The sequence below is a fragment of the Ananas comosus genome, linkage group 18, assembly GCF_001540865.1.
Source record: "Ananas comosus cultivar F153 linkage group 18, ASM154086v1, whole genome shotgun sequence".
NCBI classification, from domain to species: Eukaryota; Viridiplantae; Streptophyta; class Magnoliopsida; order Poales; family Bromeliaceae; genus Ananas; species Ananas comosus.
Window position 1 is genome coordinate 7,026,848 of NC_033638.1, and position 17,399 is coordinate 7,044,246.

The window sequence follows — 17,399 nt, forward strand, 5'->3', positions numbered from 1 at the left end:
TTGAACTATTTAAGTTGGCAAAGTTAAAAATTTTATTAAATTTAATAGTGATGCCGTTGGTGGTTCTGTTTGGTCGAATCACTTCTAACTATTCTTCACTTTCAAAAATTATCAAATTAGACAATTTTGTTATTGAATTAAATTTTTATAATTTTAATTAAAAATTAAAAATACTTTTTTTTATAGAAGGAAGTAAACTTGAAAGGCCTGTTTCGAAACAGTATGTATAATATAGGAATGTACAAGACTCTTTGCCGTGGAATTTGGGCGGATTTTTTTTATTAATAAAATTTAAAAATATTATAATTATAAAAATAATTTTTAAAAAAATTTTATTTAGAAAACTAGTCTTTGTGCGGTGAAAATTTATTTTTGTTGTTTAATTTAATGCTATACATTTTTTTGAGCTACAAATGATAATCACTTACTGCTTAAATCTAGTTGTATAAATAAAAATTTTGAATGCCCAATAAATCATTCATTAATTTCACATTAGTTATATATTTTCTATATTCGAACTAAATTTATCATATTTAAAAATTCGATGAACCATATTTTATAAATAAATTCTTTAAAAGTACCAATTTTTTTTAATTATAATGAATAAAAAAATTTTCTCTTTCCAAGTACATAACAAACGACTAGAAGGATCCGGGCCAAAAAAAAAGACAAAAAAAAAAANTAGGTATTAAAAATAAATTTTTGAACAGTCAGGTAGTAGATTCAAAATTATCAATAGTTTAGATAAGTTTGGTATATTTTTGTTTTGTTTAAAGAAAAAAAAAAAGGAGTACGTGACGACTATCCGAATTGTTTATAGTTGAGGGGGGTTTCCGTATATTTTACCTTTCTTTATTGTTATATATTCCACACTCTCTTCGCCCTTTTTCCTCGTCTCTTCGAGGTACGGCAATGGCGAAACCCCTCCTTCCCCTCACCTCCCTCCTCCTCCTCCTCCTCCCGTCGCTTCCGCGCCTCCGCCATGGCCGCCGCCGCCGCCGCCGCCGCAGGATCCAGCTCGTCGCCGCCTCCGCCGCAGCAGCGCCGACACACGAACCGCCTCGCCGCCGAGCACAGCCCCTACCTCCTCCAACACGCGCACAACCCGGTACGGATTCGTCAGATCGAGTTCCCCCGCGTTCGCTAACGAAGTAGTGTTCTTTGCGGCATTTCGTCGAACGAATCGTATGATGGGTGTTCGGAGTTTCCTGATTAGTTGGAACTAAATATCAGAGTTTTACCTCAATTCGAGTTTTTTTATGGTTTAACAGGGATTTGGTTTTAATTTGGACACTCCGACTAGTTACAAGTATAGCTAGATCCCGAAAATTGGGAGACTAATCGAAAACCACCCTGAACTCTAGTGCAATTTGAAACCACTTCACGAATTTCGATAATGAGTAATAAGACCACCTGAACAATATTTTTTTTGCCCCTTGGAAGGTGGTTTTTTGGTCACGAAATCATACTGTTTAGGTTATTGAATGTCTTTTTTAAATAAAGTTTGCATTTTGATCTCAAATCGCGCTGAAGTTCAGGTTGCAATACGGCTTCCTTCCTTTAGATTGTGTATGAGTCGCCGTATAATCTGCCACTTCTGAATCATGTATATATATGCAGACAACATGAAAATAAGGTCTGTTTTATGGTGTATGATATACTATTTGTACTTCCTGGAACAGTATTGAAGCTTTTATTGAAGTTAATTGACTCATATTCCTCGAGAATTAATTTGCAAGCATATTTTACCCGTGTATCCACTTGCTAAAGGTTGATTGGTACCCATGGGGAGAGGAGGCTTTCGAAAAAGCCCGTAAAAGAGATGTTCCTATCTTTCTGTCAAGTAAGTACAGTCGTATAGGTCTAATTTTCTTTTAATTGGTACATTTTGTTCTTTAATATATTGCCTGTAGAAATGTGAAAGTTTTGGTTTTGATATTTGACATGATTTATGACATCGTCTAATTTACATTTACTTTTGCTTGTCATGGATCTGGCTGGTGATATAAAGTTGGTTACAGCACATGCCATTGGTGAGTCTATCGATAACTCTGCTGATATATTATTTTAGATGATGTCATTGAGTTCGTTTACTCACATGGTTTGTAGTATTATTCTGGATAGCTGAAATTTAGGTGTGTGTACAATCAGTTACGCGCTAGTTTAACAATGCTTTCTGTTGCATATTCTTGAATTTACAAAGTTGTTTCATTTGGTTTTATAGCCAACAAACTATATTGACAGGCAGTAGCTTCTATTATATTATTTACATACCTCTATACGAAAACTTCTTTCCTCGAACATTGTATCCACAATTTTCTGTCTCTTCTTCCTCGTAAATGTCTATAAGACAGAAACAGTTCTTTCCATGGATTATGTTAATGTAATTTTTGCTTAATTGTGCAGGTGCCATGTAATGGAAGTTGAATCCTTTGAGAATGAAGAGGTTGCTAAGCTTCTAAATGACTGGTTTGTTAGCATCAAGGTAATATTTTGAATCTAATTGTTAGGAAATCAATTATTCTCGCATTGTTATTAGTTTAATCTGCATAAACAATGAGCATTTAGTATTTTTCATGTCTTATTATTCTAAATGTTCATTATCAGTGTCGAATTAGCTCAATCTGCAGCTCCGTTGTTTCCTTAAAAGTACTTCTTGTCAACTTCATGATATGGCACTATGAAGGTATACAGATAAGAACTTCTGCTGCATCTGTGCGCTGGTTTCTGATCATTAGTTTTAACAGGTGGACCGTGAGGAGCGGCCTGATGTTGATAAGGTATGATCATATCTTATAATGCTTCTCTTTTTCTTTTTTCTTTCTTTGTGAAAAATGTACAAGGACTTCCTCAACTCTAGGCCATGTTGAATTAGGTCCTCTAACTTTACTTCTCGAGTATCATTAGTTAATATGGGCCTTTCGTCACATTTGTTGGTGATTCATTTAAATTTGATGCCTCTGGCCCCACGTTTCATTTATGGAATTTCTGGATTTTGTTAAAAGTTGATGGCTGATAGCTGATAGAGTAGCTAATTTTAATGGAATCCCTAAATTAATTGATGGAAATAATTTAAATCAAATTAAAAACAAAAACTAAGGGGGTGCAGATCAAACAATAAAATCTTGGTCTCCACTCCAAAATGACCTATATTTTATAGGGTCTCCACAAATTGTTACCCTCTTCTTTTTCTTGAAACAAGCTTCTTACTGAATTCAAAATAGTTTCTGATGGACTGGAGTTTTGCTTGAATATTTGGTTTATATCTGTGTTCAAGCTAGATTTATTATGCTCACCTTACACTCAAATGTGATTTAATTATTGGTTCATTCTCTCCTCCTCCTTTTAAGTCAAAGGTTACGGCGATCTCCTTTCTGTTTTCTTAAGAATAAGTTTAATTCTGTAGGTTTATATGACGTATGTACAAGCCCTATATGGTGGCGGTGGTTGGCCTTTGAGTGCCTTTCTTTCTCCTAGTCTGAAACCTTTGATGGGTGGAACATACTTTCCTCCAGATGACAAGTATGGGCGACCGGGTTTTAAGACTGTTCTAAGGTGCAAAAAAAATAAATCTCATGACATTTTTTAAGCTTCAGTTTAAAACTCGCTCACTTCTTACAAGGAACCATCTACAGAAAGGTAAAGGAAGCCTGGGATACTAAACGGGAAATGCTTGAGAAGGGTGGGACCCTTGCAATCGAGCAGCTTACGGAAGCATTAGCTGCAACTGCAAAGTCTCAGAAGTTTCCAGATGAGCTTGCTCATGGCTCTCTAAAACTATGTGTTGAACAGGTAAGTGATATGTACTAGAACTATTCATGATGGATCTCCTCTCCCTATGATTTCAAATTTCTTATCACTGTATCAAGTATTGGAACACACAATCTAATCATTTTGTAATTTTCTCTTCCAACCTTCAATTAACGTCATCCTTCCTCTTTGTAGCTAGCAAGCTCCTATGATCCAAAATTTGGTGGCTTCGGTTCTGCTCCAAAGTTTCCTAGGCCTGTTGAAGAACTTATCATGCTATATGAGTACAAGAAGCTTGTGGATGCTGGAAAGGACAACGAGGCAAGGGATGTTATGAAGATGGTGTCCCATACCATGCAATGCATGGCTAGAGGTGGCATACATGACCATGTTGGAGGTGGCTTCCATAGATATAGTGTAGATGAGTGTTGGCATGGTGAGAGCTCTCTTTGATTCCAAAACATCATTATGAAGATACATGTTGTTCATTTTCACTATTTGTAAGGCAGCCTGTTTTATGAACTATAGGTATAATTAGCACCACTGCAAATGAAATTTATCAGTGAAGAATTAAAGACTGTCTGTTTTTCTATCTTTACATAATTTGTCTTCATAATGATGATACATAAGAAAAGCGGTTAAGCCTAATTATTGATTTTGTGCACAATTGCTTTGTAAAACAGCTTTAAATGATTATAAACCTATGTGGAATGCATTTAATCCAAAATAATATTGTAAATAGCTCAGAAATATCTATAATACAAAAAAAAAAAATTGTGGATTTCATCCATAATAAATTTCATGTAATGGTTGACTTTGTTTTTGTTTCTTTTTCACATTTTCAGTTCCACACTTCGAAAAGATGTTATATGATCAGGGACAGCTGACCAATATTTACTTGGATATGTTTTCGATCACAAAGGACAACTTCTACTCTTCTATGGCTCGTGATGTTCTAGATTACTTGAGGAGAGATATGCTTGGAGAATCGGGTGAAATTTTTTCTGCTGAAGATGCCGACAGTGCTGAGTATGAAGGTGCTGCAAGAAAGAAAGAAGGAGCATTTTATGTTTGGACCAGCAAAGAGGTATGCTTCTATTCGTAGCATTTTATCAGGTTTAGCAGCTGTTTGTCTTGTACTTTGGTTCTCCTTGTGACAGTCTGAATTTCTATTCCAAGGTACATACAACATTTGATTCTTGATGAATAACAAAGCAGAATTTTCAGGCTGCACCTACCAATAAAGTTGGCAAGCTATGTACGGTCTTGTGTTTCTAAATGATGATCTCATTTCAATGCATCTTTAGGATATCTTGTGGATGTTATAAAGTATATTTTATATAAAGAAATTAAAGGGCATAGAGAGACAAGTATAAATGGATGTTCTCTGTTTGGCCTAGCTTCTAAAACAACTTATTTACTTTGAGAAGCAATAGCTAGCCATTTAGCAAACAAAACCCCCTAATCTTTTGTTGTGGTGAGAAGGTGGAATGAGTATCTACTTACCAAAAGCAGAAGCTGCAATATGAAGCTTCTACTGTAGTGTGAAGTAGGGGTGGCAAAATTTCAATGAAAAGCTGCTAGTGCTTCAACAATAGCGCTTATTCATACAGCACTTGAAGCTCTATTAAGGTCAAACATGCCTTTAAGTTTGAACACATGTATAGATGTGCGTGTTTATACATTTGTACATGTGTACATATCTATGTATCATGGACACTTCTGTAAGCCTCGCGTGTCCGTATCGAACATGTATCCAATGTGGACACTTTTTGGACACGCGTTCAATGTTAATCCATAGTGCATACAATTTAGAAAAATATATACATATTTTCATTTTACTTTTTTATGCGTATATAATGTAAGATGATAAATATTTTAGCTTTTTGATGAATATATACAAATTTTTTTGACAATATAATAAATTATGTATGGTGAAAAAATTCTTTTCTTAAAATATATGAACTATCAATGAAAATTTTATTAACTTTCATTCATATAAGAAATATAACAATATTTTACCAAAATTAATATTTTATATATAATAAATATATATTATTATAATAATTATATTTTATTTTATTAGCGGTGTCTATGCCGTGTTTATGTCCTAATTTTTTGAAAGCTGTTGAGTCACCATGTCCGAGTCGTGTCCCGTGCCGGTCTGTGGCACCTAGGTACATATGTATGTATTTTAGGGGTGAGCATGTTACTAAAGTAGCAAGTGTATCTATATGCGTACCATAGACTAGATATATTTTCCCGAGTTAAGGTGCAAATCAGCATAAGGTGATACACTTTAATGCATTCATGAGAAATCTTTTTTTATTTTGGCTTCACATAATTTGGTATTATTTGATTGATTCTTGTTAACTTCTTACAAAGGTTGAAGAAATTGTCGGAGATCATGCAAATTTATTTAAGGATCATTACTATATTAAATCTTCTGGGAACTGTGATCTTTCAAGGATGAGTGATCCTCACAGTGAATTTAAAGGGAAGAATGTGCTAATAGAGAGAAGACCACTTACCTACATGGCATCAAAGTATAGCAAATCTGTCGATGAATACTCTCACATTCTTGGAGATGGTCGACAAAGGCTGTTTAACGCACGGACTAGAAGACCAAGGCCACATCTGGACGACAAGGTTTGTTTGTTATATTCTACTAGTTTAAGCATTTCTTTCTCCTTTGTCTCTATGTCAACATGTTTCATAAGCTTTTAAAAGGGGGTTTCTTGTTTAGGTAATTGTTTCATGGAATGGACTTGCCATATCATCATTTGCAAGAGCTTCCAAAATTCTCAAGTCGGAATCAAAAGAAACAACGTTCTATTTCCCCGTCGTTGGATGTGATGTAAGATTCATACCTATGATAACCTACAGATATGCCAGTGCCGCAAGTTTCCAATTCCACTTTCTTTCTTTGTAATTTTCTTATGTCCTATATAATTGCTGTGTGAATCTGTTTGAAAAAGAATTAGGCAGAAAGAAAGAACGGATGAATGAAAGGAAAGGAGGAAAGAAAGAAATAATTTTCATTGTAAAATCGAGTTTTCATATTTTTATTTATTGGTGGTTTAGCCACTATGACTCTCACAATTGTAGCACAAACTCAACTTTCGTACACAAATATAAAATGGTCATTCAGTTCTGCTAAAATCTGAGATATAGTTGAAGATGGATGGAGATAATCATCTTTCACTCATATTAGTTGTAACCACATTGATGCATATGGAGCCTTTTGTAGTTAGATGGCTTCAAAAAGACAATCATTGACATGAATGCTAATAGCTTTTCTAGAAATAGTTGCCGCTGTATGTTGGAAATCAAATGTGCCTGGCCTTCACTTAACAGCTTATTCCTTCATGTGGAGGCAGAGAATTTTTTTAGAATAATTCTCTCTCTCTCTCAAACTTTATGGATCTAATTGACAATTCATAAAATTGACTTGCAAATCTTTCCTGCTGCGTGGCATACTGCTGTCACATCTCTATTGCATGGATACTGATAAATCTGATGTGTTTATCCATTTATATGACAAGCTAGATCGAAATCACCAAGAAGATACACTTTATGAAAACTGCATTTATTTGATCTCAACCCAAACGATGGAAGACCCATTAAAAAATAAAATTAAATGAAATAGGAGTATTCGAGTGACTATTCTATTGGAGTGACTATTCCCAATTACCTCAGGCCAATTAAGTAGTTCTTTCGTCTATGTCATCCACTCGTAGGATGAACATTTAGACGTTTCCAGTAGTTTTCATCATTCCATTTGCATTTTATACTTGATAAATTTATATGGCTTCATATTCCAGCCAAGTGAGTACCTGGAAGTCGCAGAGAAGGCAGCACATTTTATCCAGAGCAGACTCTATGACACAGACACAAGCAGGCTCCAACATAGCTACCGAAACGGCCCATCAAAAGCACCAGGATTCTTGGATGATTACGCCTTCTTAATTTCAGGACTATTAGATCTCTACGAGAGTGGCGGTGGGACCAATTGGCTGTTCTGGGCAATTCAACTGCAAGCTACTCAGGCAATTAATATTACCATCTTATTTTATATTAATGAATATATTTTCAGGAAGCATAAAATGCGGAGAGAAACCCTACAGTTATATTGTGATTCTCACTCTACCACCTTGAATGTTGAAACAAACATACTAACCCTCAAACCATAAGTTTTCAGCACTATTTCCTTTCACATTAGTGCTCCTTAGGCAATGCGTATCACTTCGTTTATAGGTCATTGGGATAAAATGTATTGAAAATTCGTATAGTTATGGGAGTTTTTTGTTGCATTTTTAGCCTTTTCAGGATTCTATTTGTATTTTACTTAAAAAGGTTAACTTTGCAGGATGAGCTGTTTCTTGATAGGAATGGAGGAGGCTATTTCAACACTCCAGGAGAGGACCCTTCTGTCCTACTCCGCGTAAAAGAAGACCACGATGGAGCCGAGCCGTCTGGGAATTCAGTATCAGCGATTAATCTTATCAGATTGTCATCTTTGGTAGCTGGTTCAAGATCCGAAAACTACAGAGGTACTGCAGAGCATCTTTTGGTAAGTTCTTTCTCCTGCAATTTAGAGTCTTGGTTATGAACATACCTTCATTGTTTAATGGATAATCATGTTCGCCTTGAGAATTCTTTGTACAATCTCGAAAAAGCATTCCAAGTCGGACAAGTATCAAAGCGTAAAAAATGGATCAAACTCTTTGGATACAAAAGTTGCAAAATTGGAATTAGACCCTTGTTTTGTTGATTATTGACTCTTTCCGAGCCTGATTATTTCACTGATAGTAAGTCCTGCAAAATGTCTACTCTTGTTAAATCAAATGATAAAGTTTGGAAAAGCCAATTCTTCGGAGCAGCAAAATGACTTTATTTTTAACTGCTATTCATGCTTTTTCGTGTTCCTTTCTTGCAATGACCATGCAGGCAGTATTTGAAGGTAGGTTGACCAGTCAAAGTGTGGCTGTTCCTTTGATGTGCTGTGCAGCCGACATGTTGCATGCCCCGTTAAGGAAGCAAATTGTGCTAGTAGGAGATAAAGCGTCTCCCGAGTACCAAAGCATGGTTGCAGCTATATTTGCTTCTTATGATCCTAATCGAAGTGTGAGTTGTAGACCCTCTTTCTTCTTTTGCTTTCACAATATGGAATTAGAAGACTCACAGTTGTGTCATTTTCAATCTTTTTTCTGCAAAACTTTAAGCAAGCAACAGAATGTTTCTATACTAAACCAAATCAATAACCATAGCAGAAACCATTATACGAAAAACTAGAAAGGAGTGTAAGAATAGGATTCTTAAATCAATAACCATAGCAGAAACCATTATACGAAAACCTAGAAAGGAGTGTAAGAATAGGATTTTTTTGTTATTATTATTTCAATGTGTTCCGTTTTGTGGTTTTACCTTCTTGGTTTTACATGTTTCAGTACACCGTAGCGCTATATTATGATCCATATCTCATCGGTGAAATTAAATATTTTTCAGTTCTACAGTTTTGTTGTTTTCTTCCCCCCCTCTTCTTATCATATGATACTCAAAATGAGTTGATTCTTGATCAGTAGAAGTTCTTTTTTTCTTTTTTCTTGAATCTTTCTGATAAATAGAATTCAAAAACTTAAAGACTGTCACGATTAAGTGGATACAAAATTAGATTTTATTTGTATGCTACTGTTATCATTCTTTACATAACTCTGGTTTTCCTGTTGATGAGTTACAGGTGATCCAAATTGACCCCGGAAACAGAGAGGAGATGGAGTTCTGGGACAGTTACAACCCAAACATAGCCCAGATGGCGAGGAGCGGCCCCGTTGATAGTCCTGCAGTGGCCCATGTGTGCCACAACTTTGTCTGCAATCCGCCAGTCACTGATCCAGATGCCCTCCACACACTACTGAATAAAACTGCAGTGGCTGCTTCATCATCTGCCTAAGTCTCCTCTCTCTCTCTCTCTCTCTGTGTAATGAGTAAGAAATGAAGGTTATAGAGGTACTTTGCATAACCACCCTTTGGCTTAACACACTTGCGCTTCACTACCCTGGGTTTCAATTATCGCACTTAACGACCGGTGGTTGCTATTTGATTGATTAATGGCAGGTTGGAAATAGCATGTCGGATCACAAATAAACTCAGAAGGTATATTGGCACGGCTATTCTAACCTGTAGTGTTCCTGGAATAGTAACAGAATAATAATAATAATCACGAGATAATGAAACTTAAGCGAGTGCAAGTGTGCTAAAATACCAGGTTACTCTACTTTTCCTAGTTTGTATATGGATGTTGCTTTGTACATTTCTTTGTTTGTATGTAAGTTAAAATGTTTATTGAGGCAATAAAAACGAAGCTGGTGGTCACTGTTAATAGGAGTAAGCAATAAAAGAGCTTTTCATGTCTCTAGTTGCTTTTTTTATGGACTTATTTGTTCTATATGAACATCTTGATGAGGACTAAGGCTTAGTTTGGTTATGTAATGGCTAAAAACACGATTTTTATATTATGAAAGGTCCAAAATATTTAAAAGCACGAAATTTTGTTTTTAATACTATAAAACTATTTTAAAAATTTTGAACTAATAAAATTGTAGTTGCGATCGACACCAGAGACCGGATTGCGGGATTGCTGTCTTTGGTGGCAGTTGTAATTGTCATTTTATAATAGGGAAAATTTCAAATACATCTCCTGTAGTTTCATTTTTTCTAACTTTTGTACCATGTGGTTCAAAATATATCAAGTTAGTATTCTGTGGTTATGCACTTTTTTACTTTAGTACCTGTAGTTTGAAGTATATCAAGTTAGTACCCTGTGGTTTCGCACTTTCTTACTTTAGTACCCTATGGTTAAAAAACCACGGGGTACTAACTTGATACAAAAATAAAATCATAGGATACTAACTTGATACAAAAATAAAACCACAGAGTACTAACTTGATACACTTTAAACCACAGGGTACTAAAGTAAGAAAGTGCGAAATCACATGGTACTAACTTGATACATTTTAAATCAAAGGGTACTAAAATGAAAAAGTACGAAATCACATGGGTGTTTTTTGAAGTTTTCCCTTTATAATATAAGGAATATAAAGATTGTTAGTGATTCAAAATGTTTGCATCTTTTATATTATAAACATAGTGTTTTCAATCATCGCATTACAAAACTAGGGCTGATGTTGATGTGTGCGATGCCTTTTTGTTTTTTTTTTGGTGCATTGTTAGTTGCACGCATTAGGTATTGGCTCCACTTTTGGGCGAAAAAAAATAATAATAATTATTGTATAGGGGGGAATACATATTAGCGACCCTTCTAACGGGGAAATTATTATATCTATTGTTCATTAAAAGGGTTTATTCGCTCCATCTATTTTAGATTATAAAATTAAAAATAAATTTTATTGATTTTAATAGTTATTGTTTGTTTTATACGAATCTTTTAATTAATTTTCATTTCACTCTAAAATAAGAATAATCCAATTCGTTGATGATCCAATCTAATTTTGAATCCTGAATTTGTCTATTGTAAAATAGATCATATTCAAAATCTTCTCTCGGCACCTCCTCCTCCTTAATCACTCTTCTCTTCTTTAATTAAAACTTTTTTTCTCAAAATTTTGACTATTTCGATTGTCCATTTCAATTTTCATTTCACTAATAAATCAAATATTTTTCAAATGACTCAACATTTCATATTTTATTCCAATTTAATTCAATTTTATTTCTCATTTTGCATTCCAATCATGAACCAAACATGCACCGATGGATGGTGGAATTTGGTCCATCAAGAAAAATGCAGTAAAATGCACGAATCTCAAAGTGTAACTAAAGCCACCCAAGAAGCAAAAGTATATGAGAGCAAAGGGCTTTTTTTATAAATTGACCCTTCAGAAACTCAAAATTGGCAAAATGACCCTGTCAAAATTTTGTTTATAAAACTAACCCTCCTTTCGCCACGTGGGTGACACGTCAGGATTTCTCACAAAGACGGTGAATAGTTTACCATCTTTGTAATTTGTAGTGAAGGCGGTGAACCATTCACCGTCTTTAGTACAAAATCCTCCTTTCCGCCCTTTCATCCTGTGCCCTTGAGAAGACGGAAAACGATTCAACGTCTTCTCTAGGGTTATGAAGACGGTGAACGATTCACCTTTTTATCAAGGACACCATACCTTGGACTTGGAAAGATTTGCGCATCAGAGTAGAAATTTGCACTAAAGGCGATGAATGATTCACCACCTTATAAAGACGGTGAATGGTTCACTGCCTTATGAAGACGGTGAATCATTCACCGGGCCACAACAAATATAACAAAAACAGTGAACGATTCACCATTTTTTTGAGAAATCCCTGACGTGGCGCCCACGTGGCGAAAGGAGGGTTAGTTTTACAAATAAAATTTTGGTAAAATTATTTTGCCAAATTCAAATTTTTGGAGGGTCATTTTTTATAGAAAAGCCCGAGAGCTAACCTTAGTAAATGAAACAAATAACATTAACTCTTGAAAACTTAGTAACAAAAACCCCTAAATTAAGGGCATGAACTGTAATTAACTGCATTACAAATCTGAGCTCTTTAAAAAGCAGCAAGCTTTTTTTTTTTTTTTTGGAGACCAACAACAAAGAAATCACCAAATCGGCAGTGAACAACACTTGGTTGGGTCTTTGCTTGAAATGAAACTGAGCAAGATCTGCATGACATCTTCACGAAATCAGCAGTGAACAACAGTTGGTTGGTGTCTTTGTTTGGAATGAAACTGCGCAAGATCCGCATGACATCTGACTGGGCTTTCACTTTCACATTCACTTTCTTCATTCAAAGGAAGTTGAGAGGAGCATTTTCTGTCATTTCTTGATCTTTCTCTTCTTGTCAGATTTGTGAGATTTGGGACTCCTCGCATCCTGCAGCAGGCCAGGTATCAGAAAACAACTGCATACAAAATGTAGAACCAGGAGAGAGAGAGAGAGAGAGAGAGAGAGAGAGTACTTTCGCGGTCTTCTTCTTTTTCCTCTTTCTCTTTTTTTGTTCTGTTGCTTCGAGTTCGTCTTGGTCGTCTCTGGAACCCTAAAAGTTTCACCAATCTTTGGTCAGTGAAGTGATGAACATCATGCATATCAGAGTAAAATCACATCCATATAGCAATTTGGTCCCTTTAATTTTCACTGAAACACTAGTCCCTTACATTCACATATATTGCACTTTAATCCCCGTCCATTAAGGAGGAAAATACAAAAAAAATTTAAAAAAAAGTAAAAGTAAAAACGTATAAAACATACGTCAACGATTATCCATTTTGATCTGGTTATCTTATCTTTAAAAAATTTAGATTTTACTATCTAACATTTTAACTTTTTTTATCCAAGCCAGTAAATAACTCTTTAACTTCAAATTTTGAATGTATCATTTGATATATTTTATCCAATTCATGTAACTATAAATTCATTAAAGTAAGATATTAGCTTAAATTTTGTATACGAAGTCAAACAAATTAAAAGGTTGGATAACAAAATCAAAATTTTGAAAGATTGGGTAGTCGACTCTAAATGGTCTATAGTTTGGGTAATACATTTTTACCGAAAAAATGGAAAGAACAATACACATGAACAGGAAATGAGAGAGAGAGAGAGAGAGGGAGAGAGTTAGTACTCTTGTAATTTTCTTCTTTTTCCTCTTTCTCTCTTTTTCTTTTATTTTTTCATCTTCATCTTGGTCATCTCCCGAACCCTAAAAGTTTCACGGAGTCAATGAAATTTATACATAATGGAGTAAAATGCATGCATAGTTCCTATACTATCCTGATGTTGCAACTTGGTCTCTCAAATTTTCACTAAATCACCAGTCTAAAACATTCACGTATGTCGCGCTTCAATCTCTAAGAAGAAAAAAAATCTGAAATACTATACCTACTGTAAATGGCCGCCGAATCCTGTTCGAAGTAAATAGAAAGGAGTCGGTCATTAATAAGAAAACTCCGAATTTTTTTTTTTCTTTTTGTTTTCAATAGTTGGGAACTAAAGTGTAATATATGCGCAAGTTCAATGACTTGAGTGTATCAACAAGAAGGATGAGTACCAAGTTGCAACATTGAGATTCGAGATAGTATATGGAGTATCCATACATTTTACGCGACAACTAATATAAAATACAATGCTCAGTTTTATCACCTCAAAGGAGTCCTCAAAAGAAGCAACATGCCGTACAATTCGTCCGGAGGTTGAAGGCCCCCCTGTGATTGGAAACAAAAAACAAAAAACAAAAAACAAAAAATGAAAAAGAGTTTACTAATTCTGCTGTTATTTGCACAATCATGTTACATGTTATATGGATGCTAAGAGCCCAAAACACAGGAGTCAATGCAAAGAATAAAAAATGAGAGGATTCCATTAATTTCTTGAGAGAAAAAGAGATTGATTTACACGCATATGAACTTACATTTGCCATAATAATTGGAAGGTAAAAGATGTACAGAGATTACTTGAACTATGGACCATTTTGAGTCAGTTTCAAAATTTTTATTTTACCACCCACGCTTTCAATTTATTTGATTCGAGTCGGTCAGCGACACTCTGACTTCAAATTTTAAACTAATTAATGAATTTATAGTTGCGAGAAATTCCATGAACTATACTAACTAAACCTGTCAAGATGAACGACACATTAAAAATTTGAAGTCAAACTAGCTCGGACTGACTCAAATCAAACATATAGAAAAGTTGGGTAGTAAAATCAAAATTTCGAAAGGTTCAGTAGCCAAATCAAAATGGTCCATACTTCAGGTAAGTTTGCTGTTAAGTTTCATATACTGGAGTCTTTGGTATCAGCATAACCCTCTATAAACAAATTTATTTACCAGGCAAAACTTCAACTATGCAATTAACCGATTAACAACGATGTAGTTTCTTACGGCCGGTTACGGTTCTACACAGAAGGCCACCAGGTTGCAAAAGGTTCAAAACTACACTTACAGGTCTCTAAGATAAACAGAAAATGGCTTATTTGTACGCAATCTCCGCAAGAAAATGTTGATCTAGACTCAGAAATGCAAATTTAGATTGAAATGCAGGAAACATCGCAAACGTAGAGAATCTAACCACGCCCGCTATGATTGCACTAGACACAGATTTTGATCAAAGCATACACTCTTGAGCATTATTAATCCAACCTGCTGCGAGAAAACCTACCTAACAACAAGAATTCTACTAAAGAAAAGATAGAAGAAAAAATCAATCTCCTCGTACCAAGGATTTAAGTGTCCATCGGTACCGGTCGTATCTACCGTACCGTATCGTGTCAACAAGATACCCTGCGCCGATGACACAACTCAAAGTCCTCTTTTTTTCAACTCAGTAAGTAATTTTCTCGATAAAATTCAAAAGATTTGATAGAGATAACATAATACGCAATTACAAAATTTTATTGCTGAAGAAAAATAATAACATTTCATATCATTATATGTTGTCGGCGTCGGATCGTTGGCGCTAACCAGTAATCCCAAAAGCTAGAGCTGTTAGAAATACGCAACCAATTCACTTAAAGAGTATAGATACAGCGCCCACGGGTCTCAATTAAGACTCGGCCCAACCAGCCTTACATCACTTCGAACATGACTCGGCCCAACCAGCCTCACGCCACTTCGAACATGACTCGGCCCACCCAGGTCCACGCCATTAGGGCAGGATGCTGGCCCATTTAAGCCAACAGTCGGCACACATGTATTTTTTGTGACCGCCGTGGCAGCAAAGTTTTCGGCACGACCCCGTGTCACGGCAAATATCAGTAATGTCAGTAGAGTGAAAAACCTTCTAGTGCAGCAGATCAAATGACAAAAAAGGGCAGGCAATGTTGTAAGATAACACATAAAATCCAAATCATAGATCAACTCGGACCGATCTGTGCGGTTTTGCAGAGAGCCGATTAGAACTCATACCGGTACCACTGCGTTTCACCGTTTCCTTCGCGTTTTTGACCGCTAATTCCAGAAGATCTGGATTTATAGACCTGAGACCGTCAGGCTGCCGAAGCTTTCGTTCCAGGAACTTCGCCAACGCCGCGGCTTTGTTGGTCTTGACAGGGCCCCCCGGATGAGCCGACCTGTTGAAGAAGAAGAGACGACGATAATAATAATAATTGCTTTGATTTGTGAAATGAATGATTTTAAGATAAATATATGAAGATGAGACATAGAGATTAGAGATGTAGAACCTGGATAGGGTTTGGGAGGGGGGAAGAGGGGCGAACTTGCTGCCCCGCAGGGCGCGCCGCTCGTCCTCGCTGAGGAGGGACTCCGACTGCGACTGCGACGGCGGCGATTCCTCCTGCCCTCCCCCCTCGCCGCCCGCCACCATCGCCTTCATAATAAACAGAGAGAGAAGCCCGCCGGCGCTAGAGAGAGCGAGGGGGCCAAGGCAGCGATTGATTTTTTTTTTTTTTTTTTTTTGNCAATAGGGAAATGCAGCATAGGTTGTTAGAAGCTCTTCTAATGGAATAATGCTATCCTGGTTGATGATATATTTTATTTAAAGAAACACTACAAGGATTTGTTAAAAATGTTCTTTTTTAGCTCTCTTAATATTAGGTTTTGTTTTTTTTTTTTTTTTTGTGACAATTTAATAAAAAGTTCTGCCCGAGAAGTCTACTATATTATTATTATATAGTTACACCACATCATTACTCATTAGGCTATGGGTGAACTTAGGGATGCAAACGGAGCTGATCCGGGAGGAGGGGTCTACCTCTTCTTGCTTTTTTATTGTCGGATCGGAACGGATTTCAGATGAATAAATTTTATTTTTATTTTTAGCTTCTATCTATCGCTTCATTCGGGGCAGATCGGGGCGGGAGCAGACTTTTTGCAGATTTTGGCAGATCGAAGGAAGAAAAAGATCTCTCGCCTCATACTTCATTTACTTCACGAATTGAAGAAATTCGGAGTGAATTATAATTTTTTATATTTTTTTGTTCCTATTTATCGCCTTATTTAGGGTGGATCCGGACAGGGGGAGCTCCACAACCCGGACCCATTTGTGTCCCTAGATGAACCTAATAAAAGGAAAAGAATCTGATTAACTGAGATTAGAGATGGAACTGGGCTTGGTTCTAAACAAGATCCAGCCCGATGGGTCATGTATGAGCCGAATTTTGGATATCAAAATTATAATTTTGTCCTGAATTTTAAGCCCGAAAAATTTTTGAGCATATCTGGACATGTCCAAGTCTGGCCCGAGCTAGAGCCGAAAGCTTGATACTTGGTTATCAAAATAAGATATTTAGTTTTCTTTATATAAATAAATAAATATATATATATATATAGAATTATGCTACTATATTATCAATAGTACCAAGGGTTGAGTGGGTGGTTGGTTTAATAGTATAATCTAACGGATGAAAATGATCAAAGGGTAGATCTAACGGTAGAAAACTCAATAGTACCAAAAGCTTTGTACTATCGATAGTATAGTAGCCGGACTATATATATATATATATATATATATATATATATATATATATATATATATATATATATATAGAGTGTGACTATGTCTATATATATATGTATATGTATGTGTATAAATATATGTGTATATATATACACATATATATATAGAGTTCGGCTACTATACTCTTATAAGTACGATCACCCT

The 17,399-nt window shown here is 35.7% G+C and overlaps 2 protein-coding genes across 4 annotated transcripts; one reads left to right on the forward strand and one right to left on the reverse strand.

The window, feature by feature from the left end:
• On the forward strand, positions 950–10,168 carry LOC109724101 (spermatogenesis-associated protein 20). Of its 2 annotated transcripts, XR_002219831.1 has the most exons (16): positions 954–1,108; positions 1,771–1,843; positions 2,012–2,033; positions 2,407–2,485; positions 2,748–2,780; positions 3,407–3,555; positions 3,636–3,792; positions 3,946–4,186; positions 4,596–4,837; positions 6,136–6,399; positions 6,497–6,607; positions 7,575–7,799; positions 8,120–8,323; positions 8,701–8,877; positions 9,491–9,759; positions 9,868–10,168. XR_002219831.1 is itself a non-coding variant. In XM_020252784.1 (15 exons), exons 1-15 carry the CDS (start codon positions 983–985, stop codon positions 9,701–9,703), a joined length of 2,316 nt encoding a protein of 771 aa, XP_020108373.1. In that variant the 5' UTR covers positions 950–982; the 3' UTR covers positions 9,704–10,168. The 2 variants fall into 2 exon arrangements, 1 of the variants encoding a protein (XP_020108373.1); XM_020252784.1 differs by having other exon boundaries at positions 950–1,108; positions 9,491–10,168.
• Positions 12,226–16,194, reverse strand: LOC109724124 (protein FAM133). Of its 2 annotated transcripts, XM_020252817.1 has the most exons (6): positions 15,961–16,194; positions 15,686–15,849; positions 13,923–13,984; positions 13,405–13,482; positions 12,745–12,822; positions 12,226–12,659 (listed from the first exon to the last, which is right to left on the reverse strand). In XM_020252817.1, exons 1-6 carry the CDS (start codon positions 16,110–16,112, stop codon positions 12,603–12,605), a joined length of 591 nt encoding a protein of 196 aa, XP_020108406.1. In that variant the 5' UTR covers positions 16,113–16,194; the 3' UTR covers positions 12,226–12,602. The 2 variants fall into 2 exon arrangements, with proteins under 2 accessions (XP_020108406.1, XP_020108407.1); XM_020252818.1 differs by lacking the exon at positions 13,405–13,482.